The sequence below is a fragment of the Falco rusticolus genome, chromosome 3, assembly GCF_015220075.1.
Source record: "Falco rusticolus isolate bFalRus1 chromosome 3, bFalRus1.pri, whole genome shotgun sequence".
Classification (NCBI taxonomy): domain Eukaryota; kingdom Metazoa; phylum Chordata; class Aves; order Falconiformes; family Falconidae; genus Falco; species Falco rusticolus.
In genome coordinates, this window is record NC_051189.1 from 110,840,743 (window position 1) to 110,859,533 (window position 18,791).

The 18,791-nt window shown below is 39.1% G+C and overlaps 1 protein-coding gene across 4 annotated transcripts in view; it reads right to left on the reverse strand.

The window, feature by feature from the left end:
- The window catches only part of PRDM2 (PR/SET domain 2), a 73,372-nt gene extending 55,087 nt beyond the window's left edge, over positions 1-18,285 (reverse strand). For all 4 annotated transcript variants that reach the window (XM_037378901.1, XM_037378898.1, XM_037378899.1 and 1 more), the window contains exons 1-3: positions 18,186-18,285; positions 10,547-10,620; positions 1,166-1,283 (exon numbers count right to left, since the gene is read on the reverse strand). In XM_037378901.1, coding sequence (XP_037234798.1) covers positions 1,166-1,283; positions 10,547-10,555 — 127 coding nt within the window. In that variant the 5' untranslated portion in view covers positions 10,556-10,620; positions 18,186-18,285. The remainder of the gene's footprint in view (positions 1-1,165; positions 1,284-10,546; positions 10,621-18,185) is intronic.
- Positions 18,286-18,791: the final 506 nt, after the last annotated feature.

Below are 18,791 nucleotides of genomic sequence, written 5' to 3' on the forward strand. Positions count from 1 at the left end.
AAGACCATTTTATATGTGTCTATCTTAGATTGGGGAGCATCCTACAACATTAAGATCACAATAAGGGAACTGAAGTTTACTAAAATGAATTCAAAAATCCTCTCCCCAAAACTCACTTCAGTCACGAAAGGTTTAAGTATTTACCTGGTTTCATTCTTTACTCACAGGCTATTGTAGCTCTGAAGACAAACAACCTGGATTTTTCCTGTACTTCAGGTGATACTCAAAACAGCACAAGAGCGTGACAGGTTTTACATTGTGAGGTCCCGGATTTCAGCTGTTCTGTGACTAAACATGTTACTAAATCAAAAATCCTATTTGCTTTCTCTGAAACAATGCCAGGCAAATGAAGCCCTCACAAAATCTGTGATTAATAGTATATTTTGAAGAAAAAAAACATTTAGGACTGCTTAACACACGTGCATCTGCCTGCAAGTTTATTGACAAGACTTAACAGAACTGAAAATGGGCAGCTGCATTTCACATTTTATAGCATGAAAACTAAGAACAGATTGACAAATCATTGCAAATTAAACCGGACATCTCATTCAGAACATGCTAGATCAGGTTCATACTAGAAAAGCTTAACCTTGCTCCAAGGAGCTCACAACCTGTTACTAATGCATCTATTGTCAGGCTTACTCCTCAAAACCTGCAATTCTGACTTCCACCAAAGTTCTTCCATGTTAAATTGACAAAGCCGCCAAGTATTTTGAACACATGAGAGAAACAACACTTCGCTCCATACAGCGGCTTTCAAGTCTGCACTGAAACCATTCTAATAAACTTTTTATATTGACTGGATAGTGAGATACAGCATTCTAAAGAGAGACAACAGTAAGATAGTTACAAAAAACAAAACTGTAACAGTGAAAGTGCCATAAGTGAAAACACAGCAGTGAAGCAACATATCAGAATTTTCACAACCTAATCTGTTTGCACCCTGGTCCACCTCTGACCCCAATTCTGATGTTCTAGAAACATCACCTTGGGATGCTGGAGAAACTTAGAAGTCGTCCACTCTTTCCAACAGAAATTATTTCAGCTACATGCACCAGACACCATCTCTATCCAGCACAGGAGGGCACTACGTTTTCACAGCAACTGTAATTTATATGAGCTAGTGTAAAAATCTTCATTTTCTTTTCACAGTTGTAGCACTCACCAAGCCGTGTCTTGTCAACAGCAGATGGGAAGAGCCTCACGTCCTCAGGAAGCCCCCTAAGCACATGCTCAGGTACATCATCTAAGGTCTCCACAGCGACAGTAGGCGCAGTTGTGTTCTACAAGTCAAAAAGCCAGAAGGGCCAATACTATTAACAAATAAAAACATTAGCACAAGAGATGATCAACCGATGCGACCTACAAAAACTCCCGACTTGAAATGGAAGTAAAATTTCCAAATTGCCATTTCAGCTAGGGTCCCCTCCATCAACATGCTAATGTAGAAGTATCTTTTTATCAGAACACTCAAGTTTTCACTATTTTTTTTCATTACACTTGTTTGTGCTTTAATGCAGAACTCTAAGACCACATTACATATATGTAAAACACCGATAAAGTTGCTGTAATTGTTCTTTCACATTAGTTAATGGATGCATTCTGACTACAAGCTGTATACAGTGAGTAAACCTAACTGAAATGGGTTTCATGTAGGCCATTTGCTATTTCATTTGTTTTCCCTGGCCTCTCCTTAAAAACAAATTCAAAAGCCTCCCCTGAGTCACTTGGAGAATACAGCTAAAGGTATCATCCATCCTTTTCCTGTCTGAATATGACTCACCTGGCAGCACTACTAGATTACACTTAAAGATGAATGAACAGAAAAGTACTGTGAAAATATCTGTATTTTTCAGAATACAGTTTTCATGAGAGTTCAGGCTTAGTGTTAAGGCTCTGAAACTGCTCATTAATATGGTAACCTAAAACATCTATGGAACGGTTTTCAGTTGCATTATTTTCACTGATCACTTATGCCATGAGAAACTACATTTAACAAGTAATTAGGTCAGTAACACCATTGTTACATGCTACGTTATGTTGAGACAACATTCCTTTGTACCTTTTCTAATTAAAGTTCTTCCTAATTTTAGATAAAATACCTTGTAAGGTTGATCGATCTGCCTAGTCTGTTATGCTGAGATGACTTTCTTAAAAAAAGTATCACATAAGCATTCACTGAAACAGTCCTAAAGTTTTAATGGCTATGAGTTATAACTATAAAAATCTCAGTTCCTTAAACATTCTACTGAAGCATTAGAATTACTCTGATTATACAACATATTTGTAAGCAATATGTTTAATTCTGTTTTTAAACCAGACAACTCAAATTTTTTAAAAAATCGTGCAGCATGAATACATACCAGCTCTTACATAACCTGCCTGGAAAGTCTAATTTAATTAAAAGAGGTAGATCAATTTTTCATTTAAATTACAGACAGCTACAATAGACCTAATCTAACATCAGAAAAGAATAGGTCTGAATAAGTCACAAAAGGTTTTCATTATTTTACATTTCAGCTGTATACTAGATTTTAAATACAGTCTCTACCACTACAAAATGTTTCTGACTCCTTCTGAAAGACTAGCATATTTAAAAGCAAAACATGATGCTTTTAGTAGAAATCTTTGTTGGCTATGTACTTTTTGAACACCAAATAGTGATGAGAGAAGTTGTTTCAAGTGTTTCAGGACCTACACATCATTTGTCCAAATTATACTATTGAAACATGTTACTGGCAATTAAAGCCAAGAGAGGCAAGTGAACTGCCATACCAGGATACACGGATTGAAACAGTATGCAGCATAACAGCCAGAACACAGGGAGAACAGGAGGTTTTTTTCATTTTAGTTCATAACCATCCTACTGACAATTTTTTAAAATCCTGGGGTTCCTACAAAGAATAAGACAGTAAAAGCCCCTAAACCAGAGGTATAACGCAAATTAATACTGCACGAAGGCGACAACCTCATTCCATTACCTTTTCTTAATACCTAGACACTCATCTTCTGAAAATTCTGTTTCAAAATGCAAAACAAATGTGGATCAGATCAAACCAACCTGCTTGAGCCAGCCAAGCAGTTTCCCCACTACGGCCCTCAGCAAGTAAATTTCACTAAAGGTGAGTAAAATCATATAGATTTGATCAGATTGGCTTCAGATGCACAGCGCTTAGCTTATCTTTATCATAATTGACAGCATTAATGAAAAGCATCACTGGAAAAACATTCCTATTTTATCAACCATCCACTGACTTAACATAAACATCTGTCTATAAAAAGTAATGGTGACACTCAACATAATGTACTCACACAATTCTAAGCATTTTCCATTTTCTATGTACCCTTCAATCCTTTGAAGTGAAAACTGAGATCTACTGCAATTTTCCTGAACATTATTTGTGTTTATAATGAAAGCTACCTGGTATTGCAGCCTAGAGTATAAGGACACCTCAAAGTTTCAAAACAAAAGGGCAATTCCAGCTCCACCACAGCACTTACAGTCTGAGGTCCAGACTCACTCGTGCAGCCTTCCATTTGCGTTTTGTCAATCATTTCCTAAACATGCACATAGAAGTTCAAACGAAACAACTGTGTATGCCTCTGTGCATAAAGGAATGAATGATGTAAAGTTTCAGTAACAGGAATAACTTGCCTAGAAACACACAAGTGATGACTGTGGAAATACAGTGCAAAGCCAGAACATCAGCTACCCACCACACAGAGTATAATTTCACATATATTAGTAATTCTTTTCTTCCCCTTTTCAAATTATGACTTCCAGGCATACTCAGTCTTATCAGTCCCCAAAGCACAATCTAAAATAGTTTCTGTATTGCCTTACATGAAAACGTATCACTTGTGAGAAAGACTAAATGGTAACTTAAAGAGAAAACCATGAAGTTCTGAGAAGTGCATACAGTTCACAAAAAATTACTTGGTGTACTTACTGAACTGAGGATGTTGCAGTAAACTAACTACTTCAATGTACATACTAGAGCTTGCACTTGGGTTACACCATCTACTCTGCCACAAACACAGATATCACAGAATCACCGCACGGGCAGGGCTGGAAGGGCCCCCTGGAGATCATCCAGCCCAAGCCCCTGCTGAAGCAGGTTCTCCTACAGCAGGTTGCAGTCTCATGTCCAGCCAGGTTCTGAACCTCTCTGGGCAGCCCATCCCAGCGCTCCATCACCCTCACAGTACAGAAGTTTTTCCTCACATCCAGATGGAGCCTCCTGTGCTGCAGTTTGTGCCCGCTGCCCCTGGCTGCACCACTGAAAAGAGCCCGGCCCCGGCCCCTTGGTGCTCGCCCTCAAGAGATTTGTAGACACTGGTCAAGATCCTCTCTCAGCCTTCTCTTCTCCAGGCTGAACAGCCCAGCTCTCGCAGCCTTTCCTCCTCAGGGAGATGCTCCAGTCCCCTCCTCATCCTTGTAGCCTCCGCCAGACCCTCTCCAGTGGTTCCCTGTCCCTCTTGAACGGGGGAGCCCAGACGTGGTTGGTCAGGCATGATTTCCCCTTGGTGAATGACATTCTCTTCCTCCACTGGCTTTGAGATGACCTCCAGGAAGAGCTGTTCCATCACCTTCCAAGGGATGGAGGGCAGGCTGACTGGCCTGCAGTTTCCTGGGTCCTCCTCCTTGCCCTTTCTGAAGGCCCAAGTGATGCTGGTTTGTCGTATACCCTTTACTACCCAGTACTGAAAGTCATGTGGACAGAGCCAAGCAGGAGACTAGTGATGTGCATAAGACCCTTATGGTAGAGTAGCTGACATGATGAAGCTTGTATTTTAATACACTTTGCAGAGCTACTACTGGGTCTATTACTGTCTTTCTACTGCTCTATTTGCAACCTGAAACCATGTAATTCCACTGCAAAGATTGAAGTTAAAGTATCTGCATGTCAAGTTTACTGCTCTGCAACAGAGTAAGTAAAAAACAGCTTTTAGAGAGAATAAAGGGGTTTAAATAATGACATAAAAGTTATTATTTCAGTATCCTAAATGTTAATCATAATTCCTAAATAAATCAACAGCTCAGAATCCTTAGCCAGCAGGTTATAATTAATATAAAAGACTAAGTTATTTTTCTATTAAAGTTCGAAAGGCAATAGAAAGCTAATAAATTATTTATGAATGTCTAGTAAGCGATTAGTTCCATTTTAAGGAGCCTACAAGGTTCAATAGGCTGCCTGTACTATTATTCATACTATTATTTGTATAACACAACAGAAAATGCTACTTACACTTGTCATTAAACAACTAGCTCTCTACTACCTAATTATAATCAACAAACCACTGATAAAAGTGACTGGAATTTCAAAGCTACAAGCATGCACGGTTTCCCATAAAATCTGTCCATATTATGAAAGAATTGTGTGTGCTGAGAACTAGGCATATATTGAACCACGTGCCACAGCCCTAAAAAAAGTACCTGCCCTCTAACATCAAACTTCAATCGTTCTGGTCAGAAACAAATACCGACGGTGATGGCAGTAAATAATAGGAAGGATATTACACTTAAGCTCTGAACAAGCTTTAGGAGGGGTTAAACTGAGAAATAACAACTTGGGCAACACTACGCTTGTCCAAGTAAACCCTGACTTTATGGAAATTATTCTTGCTTTTACATATAACCTTAAAACAAAGATATGATAGAAGTTTTCATATACTGAGTAATACTTGGAGCCTTTTCCACTGAGCACTTACGAAGTATGTTATGCTGAAAGTTTAATGGAAATACATTTTAAAATACATCTCCATATGCTATGAAATTTAAGAATTTAATCTCTGAAGTAGAACAGAGAAAGCTGCTCAACCTTTTCTATTTAGCACCCACTCTTTGTGAGGGTGCTATGTTAGGCAATTTTTCTCCGTATTTATGAATGTGACTTGCTGAGTTAAGTTACAAGAACATGTCTTCTGCCAGCTTTAACAGCAACAATGAGAAAAATGGTAAAACTGGAGTCGCAGCAAGGTTATTCTATCGCTGCCTTGATAAGCCCTAACAGCTGCACAGACACATCCTAGAGAGCTATATGTAGGGGAGAAAGACCCCCAAATTGGAAACCATGGAAGGAACAGAATGCCAGAAATCTCTTCCCATCCAAGAGAGCGAAGAGACTGGGGGCAGGGGAGGGGGAATCTTTATTCTTTAGTTATAATAGCTGAAGCCTATTCAATGCAGAGCAAAGTTCTATTTTGCTCTTCCAACAATTCACAAGACAAAACAGTGATGAAAGAAGTCTGATTTTCAGACATCTGCTACCCTTGAACTGATACCCATGAAGCCATGTCTCATCAAACGAAAAAGAAAAATGTTCTCAGCATATCAAAGAAACCTAAATATTTTTCCAGTACATTTCCCCATGATTTCATTAGGGAATAACGAAGCCTATTTTTCATAGTGGTTTCTAACAAACTGCATATCAGCATAGATGAGGGGGACCACAGAGAATAAACAATACAGCCATCGGAACGATGAAAAACAAGTTTCAAGCTAACAAAAGTAGGGTGGCTCTATAGCTGGGTTTTATTTGGAGGTTTGGCTTGTTTGGGGTTTTTTTGGGTTTGGGTTTTTTGAGGTTTTTTTGGGTTTGGGTTTTTTTGGGGTTTTTTTTTTGTTTGTTTGGTTTTTTTTTTTCAACCACAGCTAGATGAGCAGTTAAAAATCTCAAACCTGCAAATAAATTTTAACCCACCAAAACTTTAAAAATCAGAGTCAATTGATTTAAGACAGAAGTGTCCAGCACTGTGTTATATCCTCTGATGTGTCTGGCATATTCGTTAATAGTCACACCTCCTTTTATCCATAAATATTCCAAAAACATTCTATCATTTTAAAAGTTGTATTTGTATGGAGTAATATACAATCAGAACTTTATTTTGCGTGTACCTACATAAATCAAAGACTAGCAGCTACATTCAGAGAATACAACACTCAGACTCATTTGACACCTGTCATATTAATGGAACCAGAAAATTGGCTATGGTCTAGTACATAACAATACATTTCACACCTCAAACGAATGGTAATAAGTAACCAAATACTAAACAGTAAAATAAACAACAATTTAGTTCAGTCAAATCAGTGCAATTTCATTTTATTTGCAATCTAAATGTAGCAACTTAAAATATTTTCCAGATCACAACTTGTCCTCAAGGAATGTCTGTCTACCAAAAAAAGAAATACTGTATTTCAATCATTTTTCCACCAACACAGAACAATCACATTCAAATTTATTTTTCTGTCTAAAAATTCACCTCTTGATAAGGACAGCATACTGGTGCATTTCCTACAGCCAACTTTACATTTAACTGAAGACTTAATACAGTATTCTTCACTCACTCCCAGGCAGCAATGTTGAATACAAAAGCACTTGAAGCTTATTTCACTTTTAAGCTTCTTACTCTGAAGTTCATCAAAAATATTACATGGCTAGCATTCATATTAGCTGGGGTGAAGTGACTTAAGAGCAACGGCAAAAAAATTAGCTGAGGGCTGAAGGGGTTCCTTTAACTGAAACTATCTTTTCCTGGTTCATTGAATTCAGAATCCAGTGACTTTGACAGCACCTTTCACCACACTGATTAAGCAGTGTTTCACACCACTTTCAATATAATTGTACCTATGTACCAATTAGACTATAATGTTACAAGCAGTATTTGAGCAGAGTAGAAACAGCACCTGCAACAAGATGTTTACAGATGATCAGAGATTAGGGTGAAAAGGAAAAAAAAATAATCCTGAACTGTGTGAAGAATGACAAACAGTATCATGTTTTGGTGGAAATAAGACTAAGACAAACGAAAAGATAAAGGAAAGGATACCATTGAAGAGAGGGGGACACGGCAGCAAAGTTCAAAGAGGTAGTGGTGAAAAGGACATGAAGTGACTAAGGAAAACTGCTGACACAAACAGCCAGCTAGTGTAAGAACGGTAAACCAGAAGCAGGAACAACTCTGCTTGTCCAAGGACCTTGTTTGGCTACCCCTCTTTGCCACAATTTCACTGTGTGTGCTTGAAAATTAAAGGCATATCAGAAATATTTTAAATAATCATTGAAAAACTCAGAAGAAACAGGGGGAAGGAGATTTGGAACAAGTGCAGGTGTAATTTGTTAACATATGCCTCACGATTTTTTTAAGTAACTGCCCATGCAGTTTTCCAGGTAGCACACAACCTTCTTCCTGCTCTATCTTAATGCAGTCTGAGATGCAATAAATGCTACCAATCAAAACCCCATGTTCGCATGGGTTTTTCAAAATAAATTATTCAGCATATTCTGACAAAGTAGTTTACATAGTAAAGGAAGATGTCTTTTTAAAACAGATAGAGAATGCACACTGTCTATCCTGTGACAGCCATCTTCCAAGAAACCCCAAAATATTAATTTCAGCAACAGCTGTTTGGCAGTTTTTTGTTACTCCTCCTCCTGCTGCCTACAAGATGACCATATCAAAGGTTTTCCTTCACTACTTCAAGATTCCTATGAGATAAACAATAAAACAAAATCTTTTTGTACAAACCAAATTAAGAATAGCCCAATTAGTTTCAGCGTCACTGAAGTCACATCAAAAGCAGAGATAAGCAGAATGCAAGAAATGAGATAACAGAACACTTGAAAGACGTTTGGCATCATGCAAAAACATTTCTTATACAGACCTGGCACTACAACTTGTCAACAGTGAATGAAATGACAAGGGCGCTGCTAGAAAAAAACACCACAGGGTTGATGATAAATACACACTTGATATGAATGGTAGTTGAACAATAAAAAGCCGTATGAGCTCTGCACACTCTGAAAACTAAACGTGAAAGCCAGAAGCACCAAGGACTCTAAGCTATTGTAAGTATTCTCAGAGGCAGGGTCACCTTGTTATTTAATTGTAAGATGACATACATCACAGCACTGCATAAACAATATTAGCAGTTCCAATAAGAAAGATTACTTTGTTTTCATACAGCACAGAAATCTTACTTAATTCTAGAAACAGATCAGGGGCGAGGGATCACAAGAACAGGACGCAGGGAGATATGGACACACAAATGAAATGCTAAGGCAACAGCCAATGATAACAATTACAGATCAGGATCTACAGCTTTCAGAACTTTAGCACAATCCCAAGATTATCATAACGTCTAACGAAGCGGGATTGTTACTCAAGCAGACAGAGCAACTGTTCACTTCATGCCACTGAGCACATTCAAAACAAACCTCAGAGGTTAAAAAATGTTAAGTCTCAAGAGAAATAAATCATGAAGCAATAGATAACCAAGCTACCCCAAACTAGACTACTAATGCTTAGAAGTGTGCAAATGTAAATGTCATTTGCATTATACAGATGATAATTTATATTTGTGTATAGGTATTGTATAAATATGTATTTTAACAATACGTATTTCAAGGCTCTAATAAAGATTATATTTTGCTTTTCACTTTTAAAATATGCACATACATATTGAAAATTTTTTACTTTAAATCAAAGGAAAAAAGCAACAAGAAACATCCCACCAACCCATTTCACACTGTAATTATTTATATTATATATATACTTCTACAGCTTCAGTGAAAACATACTTCAGCAAGATGCTAACTGTATTCAATTCAAAACTGCTGAAGATCAAATAAGGGCATAAAGGGAAATAAAAGCACACATTAGATATAGGTATCAATAAAAAAAGTATACAAAGCATTTTACAAGACTCTGTACCGTGGTTGTTTTTGGCTAAGAAAGCTTCTGATCATAGCTGCCTTTTTTAGCAAATTAAAAATGGCATTCCTTCAGTTAATATCCTACATTCACACTCCCATGCCAAAGGGACATCATAAGACCATCCAAAAGAGAAGCACTTATGAGAAAAGTTTAAGGCGACATACGCTTTTCCTGTAAGTATCTTTAAGTAATACAATTGTGCATGACAAACAACCAGATGGATAATTCCTACTTGGATAGACAAATGTAAAATAAAATCATGTACACCTGGCACTGATTAAAACAACACCCTCCAATCAGGATATTCTTGCATCAATATAGTAGAGTACCGCAGCACAAGAGAAATGCGCTTTCTCGGTCTTTTCACTTGATGCTAGGGAAATACGTAGGGTTCCAGGAAAGTGTGAAACTTCCTGATCAATCAGTTTGTGTGACACGTTGTTCACTGGACATTTGAAATGGCAAAGTGGTTAAAAACAAACAAAAAAAAAGGAAGTCTTCAATTTTCAAGCCACTTTTATAAGGAGCTGAGTTATTACCAAAAGCCTCAGGTTGAAATAGATTTTTCTGGAGAGGTGTTCTTATAAGAGGCGCCAGCAGTAATAACTTACATGTTGCTAAAGGGAATTCACACACAAAAAACTTAAATCCATGAAATAAAATAAATCTTACAAGCATACACATTGTGGCAAGGAGGATTATGAAATTTAATCGCACTGAAGACTTTAAAGAACATTTCTTTTTTAGTGGATTATTTACTTTTCTTATTAATAATTAACTGTTCTAACACCTAGGTATTTTGATAAAGTCTTACTTTTATACTCACCTGATTCATTTTGAATTCCTGTTGTGTTCTGAAAAGATACACACAACAAAGAAACTCCTGTGATTACATGAGCCCTAAAAAGAAAAACAGACAATTGTAACACGTACCTACCTACAAGTTTACATTGAATTGAAAGTACACACAGACCTCTAGTTTCTCTTCCTAAAGTATTTGTCACAAAGGAGCACAATGCTTTGTAAAAACATCTGCTCCAAGCTACAGTTTTGTTGTTATAGCTCCGATGTATATATTTAATCGCAAGACGGGTATCCATCATTAATCTTTCTCCCAGTTCTAAATGATGATGCAGCAGAAATGAGCTCAAGTATGATTGTTTTCAAAAACAAGTTAGCTTGTTTGAGACTGAGTATTTTTAAGATCTCTAGCAGTCAGATCTCTTTAAAATTTAGTATCAAAGCATTATGAAAGACCTTAAGTGGTTTTCAAATTAACAAAATGCATGCATCTGAGTTTCTACTCTCCCATATCAGAAATAGGAAATCCTTTAAACTGAGCCTTTCATTAACATATTTTATTACACTAATGCATTTGGCGTTCTTGTTTAACAGAAGCCTGAGATTTCAAAATGTTTCAAACAAAAAAATCCTAGTTCAAGCAGTCATCAAATTTGGAAACTCATGACAACACAGAAGTTATCAGAATGATGCTGTATCTGAGAGTCTAGACTAATCAACTCACTTTTTTTTTTTTTAATACACACAAAAAAGCATTATTGCAAGTTACATTGGAAACTACCCTTCCTGGTGTCACCCAGAATTTCCAATAAACACACACCCTTTTTGGGGGGTTAACCGGTGCCTAATCACTTAAAGCTCTTTATTCAAGTACTGCTATTTCTTCCCTGTCTTTGGTTTTCTTATTATAGCAATGAACCACTGGTTTTTTGCTAAGTACTTTGTATAAATACTAACATGTAATATAAACTACATTGAAGCAAAATATACTCCCAATAAATACTCAAAAAAAATTCATATAATCCTTCACATCCTTGCACTGTAAGAATTCTTAATGCTGCGTAACAATGAAAATACTTCCCAGTGTCATACAAATGTTGCATTGCTTAAGAAATTTGTAAGAAAAACAAAAACACCCTTGAAAAGGATATTTATGTTGTATACAGCCCTTCCAGGATTAACTCCTTTGGTTCTAATATTTCCCTATCACATGAGCATTTAGACCAAGAGCTGAAACGTTTGTATTTCAGTTCCACTTTTGCAACTTGTTCTGTGGGATTTAGTTTGCCAGCAAAGACCAGCTACGGGATGAGGAGCTCCATCTGAACAGCTTTAAACATCTGAAGAAAAGCACTCCTTTTGGAATGTACTTTTACAACTTTCTAACTTATTTCAGTACATCTGCCAAATACAAATCAATTCCTAGGAATGATGCATTCCAAGCAATTAATTTCTAGAATTTCCTCTACTGAGAGAGAATATATGTGACACCAAGAAACTACCAAGCAGTCAGGAATGCTCCACAGGTTTCATTGCGAGTTACAGTCGCTCCTGAGACTGTTAAATCTTGCCATGACAGTAACGTCCCTTTGGCTCTACATTTCTCATGCACTAGCACACAGTTGTTTCTCATGCATCTTCCACACACCCTTTACTTCCCTCAGCCTTGATTTTCCTTCCTGACAAACATGATTTCTACTTCAGACATTTTTACACAAGTGCTTTAGGCAAATGGTTTCTGAAATTCGAGGCACAGACTGCCTGTCATCTGCTGAAAGTGGCCTTAGCACTTGGAAATGCTGATTAAGGAAAAGTAAAAACTGGAGTCAGTATAAACTTCTGTAGTTGAGGTGAGGCCGGAATAGCAGAAAAATCCAGTGCTCTTATTCATTGTTCATTGGGACAATACACACACAATGTCAATTTATACATGAAATGTTTTGGATAGCAAGAGAGGCATCAAAACATTTCCTAGTGTGAAAAACAACTTATTTTTAGCAACAAATGTCTTGGTTTTCCATACTTGGCTACAACACGAAAGACAACTATTCACATAAAGGCAACAAAAGCACAAACCTTTTATTGGCATGATTTTAAAGTGCACCCTGATGAGCTGTTATGGCTGTAGCATATGAGTGTAAGTGGTTATTGTCTCCAGCTGCCTATTTCTACCTTCTCTCCTCCCTCTCACTGAAGATTATCAGTCCCTCAATGACAAGGGCTTAACTGTTCACATAACCATTTTCCATCATGGTTCTGAAAAGTGATTTAGAAAACCTATCCTAAGAAGCGCACATACCTTACACTGTGGTAAATGACAGTCATCTGAAGCATATATGTCATTTTCAACACTGGCTACAAGAGGAAGGCATTTAGCCCAGAACTCTAGCTGTGTAAAGACAATGAAGACTTAAAGCACTGTCTTACAGAAACAAACATCCAACACCATCACTACTAAACATAAAGAATTTGAGAGACAGCAAGTAAATATCAATTAAGTGATGGGATGAAGGGATCAATCCTAAAGGAAAGTCCTACCAAGCTGAGAAGTTCCTCTAAGCTGAGCTTTCTTACCAGAGTTGTTAAATAAATCTGTGAAAATTTTGAAAAGTCGACACTTTTTTTTTTTACTTTGTTTCGTTTAAGTAGTAAAAATACACTTTTATTGCATTTCACATACTAATTCAAAACTATTTTGCTTAGAATTAAAATTGTTTTCAAAGAATTTTGAAAACAAAAACTAAGCCTGGTATTTTCACAAATTTTATAAATGCTTTATTCAGCTTTTACAGAACTGGCTATATCCAAACCTCTCAAGGGTATTTCTTCAGAGAAAATGACAAATTTTACCATACTGATGTCCTTAAACATTCACATAACACAGTTTAGTTAGATTCCTAACAGACGGCACATTACTCTATACTCTTTCAGCTACAAGCAACCAGAGAAACCAGTTACCACAAAATGCAGTTACATGAGCAATTAAGCTACAGTAAACCAAAAGCTTCAGCTATTTGTAAAGCTATTAGCTTAAAACATACATTTAATCTTAGAATTTTATTCCTGCAGTTCTGACAAGTTACACGTATGAACTCTCTAACTGAAAAAATGCCTGAAAATATTTCCCCATTTTTCCTTTCTCCATGTTACCTGTTTTATTAACAATGAACTCAACTATACGGAAAGCAAGATTAATAGCACTGGGCAGGGGGACAGGGATGATGATGGGGCGTGGGGGACACACAATTGTACACAGACTTACGTACAGTCACTAGCTTTCTTTCTGCCTAAATGAAACCTTGGAAAGACAAGGTATCCGTAACACTAGATTTGGGGTTTAACTTTTAGTACATAAAGTTCAACAAAACCAAGAAAATATTAAACAAATTCTCAACTGCTGCACAAATATTAGTTCCCTGTATGATCAATGACTACCAACACTGTACTTACTCTTGTCACTGCAAGCACGAACAAGCTTTCACTTCCTACATTAACGACTTTCTTAGCTACACACAGTGAAGTCCAATGCAAGTTTTTCCAGGAAAGCCCCAAAGAAAATGATACTGCTCTGGTTTGTCATTAGGGGAATTGTGATATATTAATTTAAAAGAAGTGATAATGACCACATTAAATCAGTTTTAAGGTTAGCAACAGTCTACAACGGTGTTAGTACTTTGAAAAAGTCACATCAGAAGCTCCATCAAAAGAGAGGCAACAACTATTTCAATTCAACCTTTCCTCAAAACTCAAGAACATCCAGCTGCATCTATCGAAGACCTCAATATTGTTAATTACATCTACCACAGTAAACTCTGAAGATTCACTGAAGTCCCTAAGAAAAGATAAAGGTTCTATGCCAAACATGACGCACACTCACCAGTACAGTAACCTGAATTTTAATTGATTTCCAGAAAACATTGCCAAGCCATATTTATTTCAAACCACTACCTACCACTGTTTATCTTGTGAGTACAAAAATACTGTGTACTTTCTCAAACCATTAAAGCATCCAGGAAACAAACACATGAGAAGATGACGTACTGCATCACATAATCTTAAGAGTTTCAGAAAAGTATATTTAGAAAGGCTCACTGTTAGGCAACAAATAATATTTATTTGGATAGGAATATACAAGGCATTCATATTTACAGCAACACCGTAGTCATGTTAAAATTAAATGCTTGAAACAAAAAATATTTTTACCTTATTTCTGAATTCTACACTTAATTTTAAATATTCCTTTACAAAAAATACAAGTTACTGGGAATAAAGTTTGCAAACAAGAGCAAGTAATTTTGTACAAAACCAATATTACAGATGATCTTTTTCAAACTGATTCAAATGGTACTTCTAGTATGCATTCCCAGGTTTTACTGAATAGTCTATCTTCTGATTTTATAAGCTACATTTATCGCTTCTGTATGTGGGGTGTTTTGGTTTGTGTTTTTTTAAATTCCAGAAGCAAAACTTACGTTGGAAGAGAATGTTGCTTCCAATTCAGAGAAAAGAAAAACCAGGTATAAGACTATCAATCCTATTTTGGAAGCTAAAAACGGGACATGCATTATGTTACTGCTCTGATGAAAACACGTTCATTACAGAACAAAACCTGAAAGTCTCAAGTCTGCTTTCCTAATGACCACGGTTTCAGGCAGGGATACTGCAGTGCTATTTTTTGTTTATTTTTTAGTTGAAGCACATTATATTTTATTAATTTTTTATCATCAGGATATTTACATTTTTTCAGTTCAATACTGAAATACTCTAACCCACAAAATTTCCAAGTATTAGGTGAAACAAAGCTTATAAAATAAAATTAAGTTCGTGTTAACTCTGAAATATTAAAATAAGTATTTGATGGAAACAAGAAGCACTAGCTATGGGCATTTAGTTGCACATACATTTTCGGTTACTCAAGACTGCTAGAATAATAATGGAGAAAAAAAATGGGCAAACAATTATTTTCTGAACACCAAAATCTTCCATTAAGAAAACAAGGCTTTGCTTACTGCCATGTAACCAAAATAAACTGTTACACCTTAGAAAAGTTTATTCAGATAACCAAGAAACCACCAACACAAAAATAAAACCCAAGTTTATTAATTAAACAGCAAGTAGTCGGGAGAAGTCAACAAAAAATAGCAAGTCTCTAACAACTGCAAATATACAGAAGTACCATTCCAATCTTCACACATAAGTACACTTTTAATTCTACTTGCACAGACAGTAAATGCAAATGAAAAATTCCTCAGAGAAGTATATTGCTGATTTCCTACTACGTGAAGAAGTCCTATCAGTCATTTCTTTTTACAATGCAGGACTCAGTCTCCCACTTTTGACTACAGGCATGTCTGATACAGAGGCAGAGAAGAAATAATACAATCAGAGAAAACACAGTGGTAAAAGAAATTTTTTCATGGAGGGGGGGGGAGTCACTAAGTATCAGGATAGTATCTGCCCTTTCACATGCTAACAAGTTCAACAGCAAATATATTGCAGTACTTTAAAAATGTATGCCAACGCAGATATCCAGTATTTATGAACTCCAGCTGTTTATAAATCCCTGATTAAAAAAAATACAACTAGCAGTCTCCAGTCTCCACCAGTAAGCAAGTGACTCATGATGATCAAGGTACTATTGCTGTAAGCCATAGACTAATTTATTGGGTTTTTTTCTGGTTGAGATCCTCATTTCAGAGGTCTTGCAGGCACACTGCAAATAAACTGTCAACTGGATACCAATGATACAGAAGTTACCACACTGATCACCACTAAACCTCTCTGAACTTCTGTTTTCAACAGCCAGCCGCCTAGTAAGTAACAATATTGAGAAGTCCTTTTTATATACCATTACTTGTTTACCCCTAAGGATCAAGGCTTTTAAGCAAAACAGTGAAATGGGGACATCACTGCATTTGGAGGATTCAAGAGCCATTTTAGTTTTTACAGAAAAACAATTGCTCGCTTTGACTTTCTGCTTTACTTCCCTGCCATTTTCAAGCAAATATTCAAGTAGAAAAATAAGGGCGAGTTACACAAATGTACATAAGTATACTTCAGCGTCCTTCCCCCATCTTCCATGCCACTCTGGCAGGCTGTTCTTCAGACCTCCATATATACACTAAACAGGCATCAATTCAGGAACCTCCCAACACCTTACTCATCATAGCATTTCTACCCAAGATATTTTACCCAGAATGATGATTTGTCTTTTATTTAACATAACTAGGGTTTTACTATAGGTGAAATTTGGCCTCATTTTTACAGTCTATGCCATGGGCAGACAGGCTGGTGAGACACTGCTGCCCTCACCAATCTGCATTGCTTTAAAACCAAGAGGTACTACTACTACCTGGTTCTCGTTGCTGTCTCTGCAAGTGCAGTAGTTGTTTCGTTTGTTAAAAGTTACTCCCCTCATCTACCAATGATGCAGTTCTCTGTCTGCAGAGTGCCCATGCTATCACTGATTCACCATCACATGTTTCAACCGCTGGAAGAGTGGAGGCCTGTCTGTAACACAGAGAGCATTTCTGAATTCTTAACGGGCACATCATTTTTATTAGAATGTGGCAAGTGTCAAAAGGCAGCAACATAGTAATTACATACTACACTGCTGTACATCTCCAGTCCTCCTAATCTACTTAGTATGTGTGAATAAACTGAAAAAGACTTTTGCATCCAAGTAACACACCCGAAGTCAAGAGCACAGACTGGGAACAGCAAACCGGAGCAGCACAGAGATGCAAGCAGCCCTGTTGTTTCCAAGAGCTGCCCACTGATTACTCAAACGGAACATTAAAAAAAATACTTCTCTTGCCACCGAATCATCAGATAGCAGGTGCAAACCACATCACCTTCCCTTCCTTCCTCAGCAGCTGAGAACAATTTGAAGTTTTCTTTACTAGCACAAAATGGAAATTTTGCTGCTTCATATGAATTTGAAACCACTACAAACTTTATACTAGACTTCAGCTACGTGCTGGCACACGAGCCATCAGTGCCGCTACACACGCTGCACTGGCTCCAGACACGCACGTACTTGAAGACACTTCTCGAGTGGTCCTAAACACACGTTCTCCTGCTCACCCCAAACATACGTCCCCACGCTACCACTGCGCCATCATGAAGAAACCTCCGATTTCCATGACACGGCCTAGGAAGGACGTTCCCCGTGAGGAAACCAACCCTGACATGCCCCCCTGCGAGGCACCCTGCCGCCAGCCCTCGGGCGCGCAGCTCGCCCACACGCCGGCGGGAACACGGCAGCGTGTCCCACCGGCGGGCTGGCCACGGCCGCAGGGTTCCACTTCACCGGCTGACGCCTCCCGGGCAGCGCCTGCCAGACAAACACCTGGGAAAGCTGCACGCTCCACCGAACGGCCCCTGCGGCCCCCCAGAGCGCCCCTCTCCCTCAGGCTCCCGCGGCTTCGCGCTCCCTCCTCGCACCTGCGGCCGCCACCTTCCCGTGGGCACCCCGGGCGGCTCCACCCCCGAAGGAGGCTGCTCTGCGGGCCGGGCCGCCGCCGCCGTCCCCTCCTCCCGCGCCGGGCCCCCTGGCAGCCGCGCCCCCGGCTCTGCCCACCGCCCCACGGCCCGGCCCGCCCTCCGGCGCGGCGGCTCCCGCGGGCAGCACACGGTGGGACCCGCCGCCTCCTCCTCCTCACCTGCGCCGCTGCCGCCTGCGGCCCGGCTGGGAGCGGCGCGGAGCGGCCTCAGCTCCGGCACCGTTCGGGCGCCATTTTGTCTCCAGCCTCGGAAGTGACGTTGGGGGGAGGCCAGCGGGCAGGTCCCCCCGCCGCGGGACCCCCTCCAGAGCGGGGCCGCCCCCCGCCCCGCCGCTTCACGCCCGGTGTTGCCCCGAGCCCCCCTCAGCCCATCCCGCCTGCCGGAGCCGGCCCCTGCACCGCGGCCTCGAGCCACCGCCCTCATCCCAGACAATGAGCTGTGCAGACGAGCAGGTTCTCTTTCCCTATTTATTTAATTTTCCCCCGTCTGTTTTTCTTATTTTCGTAGTCACGCAGCTCCTCAGGGAGGTGGTTTTATCGCCGGTGACTGAAAACGTACAATAAAATCGGCGGCTGAGGGGAAATTACTTGACGACCTGGAGGGGAAGAGCCTGGCTGGCCCCTGGGGCTGTTTCCCGGGCTGGCACTGGCGGCTCTGACCCGTTTGTGCTGTCCCGTGCAAACCGAACCGCACTGTAATTCCTGAGCAAGTACCTGAGAGGAAAAAAAACCAAACCAACCACGAAACACAGGCACCTCCTGGGG